General features: G+C 42.0%; 1 protein-coding gene across 1 annotated transcript in view; it reads left to right on the top strand.

Annotated features, from left to right (window-relative positions):
* STEEP1 (STING1 ER exit protein 1) overlaps nucleotides 1–13,016 on the top strand; it is an 84,071-nt gene that overhangs the window by 66,304 nt on the left and 4,751 nt on the right. Inside the window, exons 3-4 of the mRNA XM_086918341.1 lie at nucleotides 5,547–5,588; nucleotides 10,775–10,913. Coding sequence (XP_086774467.1) covers nucleotides 5,547–5,588; nucleotides 10,775–10,913 — 181 coding nt within the window. The remainder of the gene's footprint in view (nucleotides 1–5,546; nucleotides 5,589–10,774; nucleotides 10,914–13,016) is intronic.

Here is a 13,016-nt window from a genome sequence, read left to right as displayed (position 1 = left end):
ATGGAAGATTGAACACGGGGAAAAAAATAGAAGTACATAGTATTAAAGTGTCAGGCTGGTACCTATGCAGAATGTTAGAAGGGACGGTTAAAAAAAATTATACATTTTAAAGTACTAAGTTTCGCAATAAAGCTTTTAACAAAGCTAATATTTTTATGTGCGTGTATTGCACACGAGTGAGCCATAATATATGGCTTCTTACAGGCCCCAAACCCTTCAGGCATCCATGTGTACAGGTATCTTTGTACATTATATGAATTTCACAGCTTGAAGCCCTGACTAAACGACAGCATATGACAGACTATTTAGAAGGTACTGGGCCATAAATAATGTAACCCTGCATCATGTCTTCCGCGGGCACCCGTAGACACTAATATATTTTTCGGATCTTGTAGTTTCAGTGATATGACTACTGAAGGTCCCGATTTTATATTAAAAACTGAGTTTTGGACTATACCATTTCCCACTGACAGGCAATATTTCTCTCCATGTGTTCCCATACCTGGCATGTTACCCAGTTTGGTGCTGACTTTCCCTCCATGTAAAAGAACAGTAGATGTTTCAGCACCGAGGCTAATGTGCTGCATAGCTAAATACATATAAGGTCCCAAAGGCGAGACCGATTGCATTGCAAATGCTTGTTGTGTTACTGGTCGCTTTTACAAAGATCCAGAAGCTACTAGATAGATAGTAGAATGGGAGAGCTGTAATTTGAAGGGTGTTCAGATAAAATGTGTATTTAATTTGAGGTGAAAATATAGCTGAAATAAAGTTCATTTAATTGCTTGCCGAGCATTTTTTATATAATAATACGGTTACACTAAGACATTCACAGACATTAAGAAAGCTTTAGTTTATCAAAGGAAGTTATGGTAGAATGCAGTCTCTGCAAGCCGAGTTTAATCATTTAGATGTCAGTCACGATCCAGTGCTTTTCACATCTGTTCTTGATCTTCAAACACTTTCTTTTGTGCTTTGTAATCCTTAAACTCTGAAATGGCAGTTTAAGCCACTTGAAATATTAGGTAATATGTTCTGTAATTTTGCTGTGTTGTAATAAGAACTTGCAGAAGATTTGCCTAAGGCGGTAGGCTGCCCGTCTAATCACCTCTGTTGCACATTGTTGATAATTCAGTGCAGAAATTGTAACAAAAAAATGAATAGTTGGCTAGCATGTGCTTTTCTTCGGAGAGCTGTCTACTATTGGGTACATTTTGCATTATTGCCACAATGCATTAGTTAACCTGTTGTTTAAATATTGTTTATTGAATACAGCACTTTAATAAAATGCAGGTTTGTTTGCATACGAGGATCCGATTACCTTTACAACATTATTTCATGTGTACTATAGCTATGAAACAGAATATGCCAATTGAGTCGGTCTGTCCTGATTTCGGAGTTTGGGTTAGCTTTAACAAAGCAATTTGTCTGTATGCTTGTGCACGTCTATTTTTGTTGCTCACTTTTTGATTTCAGTGCTGTGCAACACCCTATGACCATGAATTGCAAACATTACAGAAATCATTACGTTAGAAATTAATCATTTTCAAAAACAGCAATATACTTGGGGAGAAACACCTTCGATTTAGAAGAATCTCTTCTGAAAGTACCCTTGTATAGCGGTAGGTGACATTGTTTGGCTCCACATCAGTTTCGTCCCATCTCGGTTGTGATGTTGGGCCGTTATATCTACGCAACCTCTGCGCAATTGTTTTTGCGTGCTTTCCGATGTGGATATAAGCTCCATTAAATCCTGTCCGCTTTTACCCGAATTACTTTCCCTCAAATACATTTTCACAGTATGTAAGAGACTTATCCCGACCTAAAACTACAAGGTTTAAACTGCAGAACTGTCAGATGATGGTGACTGACACTCGCAATGTCTGTCTCTGGTATCTCCGCTCCAAGCACAACTCTGCGGTATGCGATTGCTGTGCGAAGAAGAAGCATGGGGCTATCTATGACTGCAAAGCCAAACTCACAGACACGGAGCTCAGAAGGAACTCGAAAAAGACCAAATCCTTTTGGTCAAGGGAGTGGATGTGCTCTCGCTCCTGAAGCTAATCTTGTTAAAGATAGTCTTCAAAGTCAAGTCAAAGTGAGGTCAAGGAAATATCATAAACCTAAAGACCAAACATGTCTCTTTAGTCTCACCTCGTACCTCCAGGTCAGAGTTGTTTCCCCAATCCAGAACAGATTGTGAACCCCGACTTTCCAAGGCCATCAGAAATGCCACAACCGCTCCATGAGCTATGACTGTCTAGCAACAAGATTTTTTTGTACTTCTCCGGATCACTCTTGATCAGCTTCAGGCCGTAAGGATCGTCCTGAGTCTGGCACTGTCCTCGAGTTACACTCTGGCCCTCCCGTATAAGCCTCAACACTGGCACCGGCATCACCAGACCTCGGAGAAGATAGTTTTATAGAACTCCCTGACTCATAGCTTAGATTTCCCCTTGCAAAATCCCACTCCAGAAAGCCTAATTGTGCAGAATTAGCACAAATGCGTTTCCGATTGCCCCGCCTGATAGGGAGTCCAAACGCATGTTTTTGTTTGCTAGCCTCGCTGTTAGCTCAGCCAACAGCAGTTGCCTCCTGGGCATGTACTTGCACGCATAATGGAATAGAATGGTGGGCTTCTTGCCAGCTATCCCAGAGGACATTTACACAACCAAGCAAACTCTTATGAGATTGTGAGGACTTTAATACGATCTTCATATGCTTAGGCTTGAACACTAGTGACTTTCTGTGTAGAGCAGTCGCGCAGAGTATTCTACTGGGGCTCCATGCTTGGATTTGCTCCTCTGGCTTTTCCAGCGATGTCCTGTAATCCTAAATGGATATACGCTTTGATGGCTAAAGGCTCTTTGGGCAGAAGGTATTCTGACTGTGTAAAAATTAAAAAAGAGCACGGCTACTACACACTCTCAAAGGGCCTCCTCTGCCGTTTCCCCATCAAGTCCCCTCTTTCAAGAAATCTGAAGTGGATACTAATAGTTGCATCATCAGAACGTACATCCGAAACAGCAAGCCTCTCGGTCCTTTCAAGGTAGAGCATCACCCTGCCAGCATCCCTGCCACCAGGAGCAACAATCTATCAAAACCCCAACCCCCATTCTCGCAGCTTCTGAAAAATTACCTCATCAACTTCTGCAGCATACGTGCGCCTTTGTGGGAGGCACTTCTACCCTCTTGAGCAGAGGAGCATTATATCTGACCAGTGGTTGCTCCAGGTTGTGGAACACAGTTATTTCCTACCCTTCTTCATCCCTCAGATATGCCAGCCACTCCACAATACATTCAGGCGGACCACTTGTCAATAGTCTGAGAAGAAGATCAAGCTCTCTTGCACAAGGAATCTATAGAGGATATGCCAGCTTCCGAGAGTGCTGGCATCCAAGATTGGTATTGTCCATTATTTTCATTGTTTGTTGGTGCTGAAGAAGGGCGGAGTTCTTTGTCCTATCCTCATCTTCACCTTCTGATCTTCTCCCTTTAGAAGGCTAACTTTAAAATGATCACACTGACCCAAGTTCTTTGTGCCCTGATCTAGGACACTAGATTGTGGCATTGGACTTACAGGGCACCCGCACCCTACAACGTCACATGCATTACCTGTGGTCTCGGGTATGCCAACAGTGCTTTCAGTTCTCCATGCTCCCTTTTGACAATAGCAGTGCATCTCAGGTTATGGGTGGGTCGCTGCCCATCTGTGAAAGTAGGGAATACCATTCTTCTCATACCCAATGACTGGCTTCTGAAAGTGGGCTCTCCTCCTAAACCCCTTCCAGGTGACAGCCAACCTGTTGATATCATTTGGCTTTTCCATCTGTGTGCCAAAAAAACACCTGGCTCTTTTACAATGGCTCCCATTGAGCACAGCTATCCTGGATATTGCATTTCTTCTATGCCTGTCCTCTGCTTCAATGAGCCCTTGCAAGTCATTTGGGCTTTGATCCTGATGTTTCAATCCTTGTCATGGGTCTCAGCGAGAGCTGTTCGGAAGCTGTATGGCCTCCTGCATCCTGCTTTTGAGCCATGCCAGGTGACGCTTGTGGGCCATGCAGAGGGATCGGAAGCCTCTGGGCTCAGCACCAAAGGAATCTGTCAGATTCCTTCCAGGTAGGCTGCTAGACCTTTGTTAATCTCAACAATTTTTTTTTTAATTGACTAAAAGCGAAAAAAAAAATACATTTTTGATGAAGTAGTATACAAGGGAAGTATACAAGGGAATAATGTCATTGGTAAAAGTCAAGTTAGCTAATGATTGAAATATATTGGTTCACTTCCTTATACTGTAGGGGGCGGAAGAAACATTTGAATGATGTAGAAAATTACCAACGGATGAAGAGTATTAGTAGGGAGCCACTATAAGTAAGTTTGTTATACATATCATCTAGTAAAATCAAAAGATCTTCGCTAACACCAGACAAAAAGTCAATCCGCGGAAAAGTTCCTAATACCTACAGGAGAGTAGGGAGGTGAAGACTTGAGTACATTCTCTTATTTCCGAAATCTTGACATACAAGATAATGGAGTATATAGAACTACAGACCCGCTTGTCCTTGTCAACCAGGGAACTGTTTTACTGGATCAAACAAAAGCTATTTGAGAGATAGTCTCGCCTACAACTTATCATGGCATGGTTTATATGCAGCCCTCACACTGCTATAGTGCAGTGCCACTCCAGCTGACTCAACCGATCAACAAAAACTTTGGAGTTCTTCTATAATTTTTCAGGGCAGTTTCATTGGTTGTTAAATTCTCAAGTATACCTTTCCTTTATTAAAGGGTACCCATGGTATTGATTATCTCCTTTTATTTAATTTTTTTTTAAATTAAACACAGAAGCATGAGAATGTATATTTAATTTTAAGTGTCAAAATTACATCTATAATTCATTTAATCATCCTTTTTTAACACTACCTATCTTACCACTTTTGAAACCAGATGAAAAAAAAATATTTTCGAACATAGGGTTAACCTCTTTCAAATTCACACAGGGAAAATAGGCATAAAGTTAATTGAACAGTAAACTTCACTGTTCTTTCTTTACCAATCTTCCTTTACATTTACATAATCTTTCATGCTTTGTAGGGTATGGAGGGGCTAGTAAAACAAAAGTGCAGACTTCTGTCGCTAGTGGAGTGCAGGATTCACTAACTCTCAGGATTGTCTGTAAGCAGTGGTTGATGAATCAAGTCTACTCTTTTGATGTCCATCAAGACATTAAGGTTTCCTATTGTCTAAAGAAATACTTGTAAAGTAGCGTTGTCCAGCTGATTCTCGGAACTAGTTTCAGCTTCACGCCCAAAACTTTCTGCTTAAGCCTAATACTGTGCAACACCTACATTTTATAGCTACGACCATCCTGTTGCCTTGCCCATCAGGGCCCTTGTCTCTGCTTTGTACAATCTACTCTTGACAGTTTATGGTGGGTCCATCTCTCCTTGTGCTGCTTGGCTTGTCCACTTATGAAATGTTACACTATTTGCTTTTATCTTTGGCTAATGCCCCCTTTTACCTTTTTTTTTTTTTTTCCCCAGGCCAGAAGGCATCGAGCGACAGTACAGAAAGAAGTGTGGCAAGTAAGTGGCTATTCACAAGTTAGTTTGGCTTCAGTGCAGCTGTAATGTGCAGTGTGTCTTTTGCTGCATTTGAACTCCAGTATATTCTTTGCCTATGGCACACTCCTAATTTTTCCCAGCACATTAGTAAATGCAAGAGTTTTCACATCTTTTCAAACATTTCTAGTGCACATCGATGTTTCTCCAATGTCTGGACGGTTGCTGCATGTGGATGCCATTTGTGAATGGTAAAGAAGCTTAATGACCAGCCATGGTGCACCTACTAACATTGCCTATGTTCTCTGCCCGCTATAAAAGATAACCTGCCTAAAATCAGGGATGTGGAATTCCTTCAGCCCGACGGCCGGGCCTTCTTTTCTGGGTTCAAGGGCAACCAGTTTTCGTGTGTTTTTTGTCCAAGTTGGTCCAGCCCCCTGCAGCACAAACCCTTTGGCTGCCACATTATAAATCAGGGAAAGGCATTGTCTGAAGTTAAGGTAATATTTATGTCCATGTATTAATGCTATTCAAACTTGTATTTATGGTTCATTAATGCAAAGCCTTTATTATTGGGTTGAGCGACCTAAGTAAATGTTGTAAGCTCAGATTGCACTACTAACAGTGGTACCAGTATAAAAAGATGTTCGCATGTTTTCAATGTTTAGCAATATGAGGCTATGTATACTGCTTCCAGAATGCTCTCTGATTAGATGCAGACTTTTCCAGAAGCTTGATATTAAGACTGCTGATTCTTTGCTTTCAAATGAAATGTTCACAAAAAATGCAAAAATATTTCGCTAACCAATGTAAAACTTTAGGTACCATTTCTTTGCAGCATCCTTTAGTAAAATGTTTTAAAGTATGATAGTATTTCCCAAAAATATTTCCAATGGAAAATTAGTGTAACCAGTTATAATAATATTATAGGAAACATAAAAATAAACAAGAATTGGTAAACGCAGTAGGTCTGAAATTGTTGGTCAGCCTTTTATTTTATTTATTTTGAGTTATAAAGTTTTATATAGTGCAAACTTGACCCAAGAGGGTATTGGAGCGATTTACATTTAGGATTGTTGCGTTACGTTACATCAGATACAAGAGCATAGTAAGGTACAGTACACATAAACTATGTTTCAAGAATTTGTAGGAGGGAGGGGAGAAAGGGAGACAAGGGGGAAATGTGCCCAATGTCCGGCTGGGTAGGTGACGGTCAAGGGAGAAACCAGGGCCAATCTCCTCAGCTGTCAGCTCCTCAGCCGGGCATCAGCCATGTTGCTCAGGTCTCAGCGTTCAGATTAACCAGTTTTTAGTTTGATTTGAGAAGGTTATATAGCGCTGGCTAGACCCGGAGGTATCGGAGCGCTTAACCAGAGGGACATTGCGTTACAAATTACATCATTTGCAATAGCTTAGTAAGGTACAGTAAACCAACAAGGAGGTTGAGAGAATTTGTAGGAAAGGAGGGGAGGAAGGAGCCATAGCAGGGAGACTAGGAAGAACTGTGTCCAATGTCCGGCTAGGTAGGTGACGGTCGAGGGGGAAACCAGGGCCAATCTCCTCATTAGCTGTCTAGCAACTCCACCGGGCATCAGCCATGTTGCCATGTTGCTCAGGTCTCAACGTTTGGGGAAAACAGTTTTGAATAGATACATAGGCTACGAGGATGGAGATAACCGAAGGAGGCGGGGGAACGAGTAAAAAACAGACCAGAGAAGGAACTGGGGCTACCATATAGGCTGATGGGGATTTGATTTAAGTCTGGTCGGAGTCCGGTGGTAGGGAACACTGTGGCAGCCATTTTAGTCTTTCGCTTGAGGGGGGCCTCGAGTGGGGATACGCCTGCATCTGGATGAGTATCGCCGGGATTAGGGTTGTCAAAGAGCTTCTGGCCGCCATGTTAAGGTCAGGCAAGTCCTAGAATGCCATGACACCCAGGAGCAATCCGATCACTTAAAGTGCACGGGCGCCCACCCCCACCACCATTTGATCACCGTGGCCCGATTTTAAAGGCCTCCCCTGCCTACTCACCGGTCATTAAGAGGGTGACGTGCAGTGCTCCACAGTCCAGTCACAGTACACTCAGGCCGCCTTGCCACTGTTTATACACCTATTACACCAAGGCCAATCTCATCAGGAAAATAAAGCGATCCACTTCGTCTTACACGGCTGCCATTTTAGAGTCCGGCACCGTACAGCTGCAGGACATCGGGAATCTGCGGTCGGCCCTGTTATCAATTTCTCCTCAAACTGATAGCACTGGCTCCTCACGCTTGCATATCGCTGCGCTGGCAGAACGCCTTAACGCAGAGCCGGAAAGATAATCTCCGCTGTGTTCGAGGAGCCGGCATTTTAGGTACAAGCATCATACAGTAAACAATCACCACAAAGCATCGAATACTAGCTGTAACAGTGCATATAACACATCAAGGGCGAGTCCGGTCGATATCTCGCAGATTGGCTGATTGGTGAAGCAATCAGAGTCATATGCTGTCCACTAATTAAAGTGGGCACCTTGCACCAGTCTAAACGACCCTTCTTGATGATTACGTTAAAGACAACCTTTATTGAAAGCTATCCTAGTGGTAGCTATGGAGAGCAGCCTTCAGGCTAAGTCTCAAAGGAATGTAAGCAGCTTGTTTTACCAGATTGTAACCTCCTGAATTACCATATGAAAGGAGAACCACACAAGTGTTATTATAAAAATATGTATTTATTACTAAACACTCTCTTCCAATCTCTTTATGAGATTAGAGCACAAGATACTCAATATTAAATCACTAGAGCGACAGTAAATAGCACAATACACAGCGGGCCCAAGGGGAAGACCGAACCATATACTAAGAAAGTGGTATAACAACTGCGACTTGACTAGACACAGGGCCTTGAGCATGTAGAATCGCTGGAACCACCCATTGTAGTGACACAGGGGACCCACGGAGGACGTGTGCAGTGTGAGAACCCAGGCGCGAGCTCCGTACAACTCTATGGTAAAGTCACGGTTGGATTTTTAAAGATTAAGGACACTTAGGATAGGACTTTGAGCAATCCCTTTCAAACATAGAAGGCTCGAAGGCCCATATGAGCACCGGAGTACTCGGGTTACCTAGCCCAGGGAAGCCTGGTGCATAGGTGTCAAATGGTGTCGGAATCTTTGTCGTTTTCAATGGCGTGATGCGGAAAAGTGCTGCTGCCGTGAAGAAGAAAAGTGTCCGGTGTGATCCAAACCTGGATCGGAGCTGAGAAGAACAGAGGGGACCGAGTCTGGGTCACTAGCCAGTGACCAGGGGCATGATAAACAAATGCCCACCGATGTCAGGTTTTCAGGTGAGAAGAGGTGAAGCTTGACTCTGCAGTCACAGGGACCAGGAGATGTTGAAGAAAACCAAAGTCTTTGAGGTGAGCTGTCCCACGAAGGATGTCTAGTGCTGGGTGGCGGGGGGGAGGTCAGTGTCCGGACTGAGCACCAAGAAGCCTTGGCAACTTCAAACCACTGTCCTAGGAAATAGGCTTTGGTGAGGACCAGCAAGGTTCTGGGGACTCTCCAAGCAATCAGGGCACGTCTGGAGCAACCAGGAAAGCCCTCTGAAAGTCCGTTACCTTTACAGGGATCCACAGGCCAACGGACCAGGGATCGCGAAGGGACCTCGAGAGCAATCCCACAATACCAGCCCATGGAACACGCTTTGAGTGTTGGCCGGAAATCTTTTGTGGAACACTGCTTGGTGTCAGGACTATAAGTAGCCCAAAGCACAGCTTCAGGGGTCGCCGAAAGCATATGCTTCTGCAAATGGACACAGTGCCCAGGGGTTCGGATTGCATGAACCCCATGAGGGATACGGGTCTCAGGTTTGCTGAGAGCACTAGTCGACCTCGGGGACTGTATAAACCCTAGGTATTCAGAGACTGGATTAACATGGTCTTTAAAGATACCCAATCAAATTGATTTTATTCATAAGTTCTTTTTGACAAGATTAAAAACATATAAAAATGAGATGGTCACAGTGCCTTTTATCTTACTTGTATTAATCAACATGTTTCAGCTGTTACTTAAATGCCCAAATGGGTCAACAACATTCAGGACCAAAAAAATACTTACTCAGTCTACACTACTGAATTAGTAAAAGTGTTAGTAACACCAAACATTAAAAAATAGTTTTACTCGCAGTTTGCATTTGACGTTGGACATCTTTCTGCAGGGGATCATACACACAAAGATAAAACTTGAAAGGCCTCACTAACTTATAATAGCAACATATTATTATTGTGGTATTGTCCACACATTAGCTAATAAAAGTCCATAAAATACTGCATACACGAGATCTACAGCGCACACGTGACAAACGTAGTGACAGACTTTTCTTTTGAAGCATATTTGTCATCATTACTCAATCCTCAAATTAGGCGTTCTAAACCTGGGGTAAGCACAGGAGCATTGCCCTGTAGTCCCACACTATCATAAGCTAGACACATAAACTGAGTTCATTCTGAGACCATCAGGTCTCTCAACTCTTACAAGTTAGTCTGTCTCTTAATAGAGAGTATAAATCCAGTACAATATTTTTACTCACTGTAGTGGTCTGCATACAAACTGTCAGTTTTCACTTGGTCCTTTTGATATAGTAATGTAGTGACTGCATGTATTCATGGGACAGAAGGCAGTCTTCCGTCCGCGTATATTGGCACAATCGGGGGGGGGGGGGGAATATGCATAGTGTCACTGAACTTGTATACACAATTAATCCCGAAAGCCAGTGGCCATGGAAATCCTGGCATATGTCATTAAACATATATAGACATACATAAGATGGAGATTACGGATGGGGTTACTAAGTGTAGGTACACTAACTAAAGTCTTAAAGGGCAAATAAAACTTGAAGAGTCTTACCTGGCTTGTGTCTTACATCGTGAAGGGTCCTGATGCCTCAGCTGTGCCATTCTTTTCCCCGACGATAAAGTGCTCATAGCTTTTCTGGCTTAAAAAATTGTGTTGCGTTGTGATACACTGGCGTAGATTGGGAATTCTCATTTATATGCCAAGTATAGTCTCTACAATCTGAAAGACCGACAATGCATTAAATGACTATGGCAGAGCTTTTTGCAAAGTCACATATTCCATCTGTCCTGATTTTAGGGTTACATTTGCAGAACGCAGTACTCCTTGAATCCCTTTGCATGGCTACCTGCTTACTCTTCTCCTCTGTCTCCAGGTGTCAGTTGCTGCTCTTCTACCAGCACCTGCAGAAGAATGCCCCCGTTACGTTCATAGTCGATGGTGCACTGGTCAAATTTGGCCAGGGATTTGGCAAAACCAACATTTACACTCAGAAACCAGATCCACCTAAAAAGGTAAGATTGAGCTGGGCCCACAAGGTCTTTTTTTCTCAAAGGAACTGGTTTTCTGTTGGAAAATCCTTCCAGCTAAACATAAGTTTTATTTTTCAGATCTTGTTAACTCTCATGATAAAAGAGAAGACTTACATCAGAAAGGCTTAGCCATAATGGAGGGCTTGGTTAAGATATGAAAATGCTAAATTAATTTGATATTTTATGTTGAGAGTTAATGCTCTGGCCATCCTGTCTTATACTTCCCAGCCCCTTTCCTAGATAGAATAAACCCGTTTTTTAGAGTTTGAATATTCCATGCAATTTGTATATTTCAAGTTGATCAATCATTTTGTTTAATAAGAGTGGTGTGGTGTGGTGTTTCTGCATCCAACCCTTGTACCTTGTAGTGCCTACATGCTTGTGTATGCCCAGAGGTCCATGGTACAGTTTTGCCTTGGTCTGAGTGGCTAGCACGCATTTCGCCTGTATGGCCTTCTGAAATCACCCTCTTGTGTGAAGTGGACATTTTCACAGATTTTGAACCAGATCTCAACAGCTGCATTTCCCAACCTGTTCAGTGTATTTAACACATTTACTAAATGTAGGACAGAGGTGAGAGAGTTATTTCAACCACAACATCAAAGGTTAAAAGGTATAGGGGTACTCTATGGATTGCTGTGATGTCTGGTCAAACAAACATTATGTCCGACCGGGCGTTAACCATAGGCAGGCCTTTTTCGATAGTCTTATTTTATACCCGTCTCAAATTGATTACTTCATCATCCAATAACATCTGTCACATGCTCTATGCACTTGTAAACCTCCTAAACAGCATTGTTATTGCTCCCATTATTGAGGTTTTTCTAATTCTCTTGGCCACCGGCCTGTAGATATCAGAAACCTAGATCTGTATTCAAACATCAATGAAAAACATGGTCTATAATTTTGACTTTTTGAAGTAGAGTCCATTTAATAAAGTGTGTGTGTGTGTGTGTGTGTGTGTGTGTGTGTGTATTTTTTATTGAACACTTGTTTTTCATTTAATCCTTTCTCCTTCTCCAACTCTTTTGCTGTCTGCAATTTTTATGCATTTCCACCTTGCCCCTTCCTTATCCACCACAAATTTACAGTGTATGTTTGTCTGGCATGGGAACCTCCTCTGTGCCTTCTGCCACCTGGGTGCTATTTGGCAGAATAAACAGTCTTTAGGGTTTGTTTTCCATGTATTCTGTTTTTCTTTTTCCATCAATTCAGTATCATTTATTAAATGTTTTATTATATTGTGTATTCTTTGTCCTTTACCAGAAACCATATAGTTCTGAAGTTACAGCTTCTGTTTTAAACATACAAAGGGTTTAGGATACAGAATAAAGGGAAGGGCGTGTAGTTTTAACAACTTGCTCACAGAAGTCTTTGCCAATTTGATAAAGTGATTGTACATTGTTATTTCTTTTTAGTTTTTTTGTGGTTCACATGGTTCAAATACTAAGTAATCTTTCTAGCTTAATTGGGTGATATATAATCTACTAATGCACTCAGTGTTTTTCATAGCTTGTGTTTGCTCTACCATTAGTGTCTTCACTGATTTTTATGACCTGTGCTACTGGTGGCCATTTTAATGAAAACTGAATCTTTTAAGTAAGTTATGGTTCTTTATCTAGCTCCTATTTATAACTGTCCTCTCATCAACACAATCAAGATAACTTCCAAGCCTCCTCACAGCCTTGGAATACTCATGTATGCTCATTTCATTTGGTACACCGTGGTTTGCGGACTGAGGTGCCCTGCTACTGATTGATTAAATTCAAGGCCTGAAGCCTACCTAGGAAGCTGTTCAGATCTACGCAGAGCCTGTCTAAGCAGATCTTGTTAGCCGTGTGTGTTGTTTACAGTAAGAAAACTGAGACATGCACACTTAGAGATGTTTTTAATCTTAAGATTGTCATGTAAACTGTTTAGTAGTTTCGTAGTAGGTAATCATCCTGTATAAAATCTAATTTTAAATGTTTTTGACTGCAAAACCTTCGTTATCATAGTCTGAATGTCTCTAGGCTGCCACTGAAGCTTCCTCTCAAAGAGTCTGATTAAAATGATGTTGGTTTTCAAAACAGAGGGCGGCAGGAT

The sequence above is a fragment of the Lissotriton vulgaris genome, chromosome 4_1 (assembly GCF_964263255.1).
Source record: "Lissotriton vulgaris chromosome 4_1, aLisVul1.2, whole genome shotgun sequence".
NCBI lineage: Eukaryota > Metazoa > Chordata > Amphibia > Caudata > Salamandridae > Lissotriton > Lissotriton vulgaris.
Note: the sequence above shows the minus strand (reverse complement) of the source record. Positions and strands in the feature narration are given on the sequence as shown.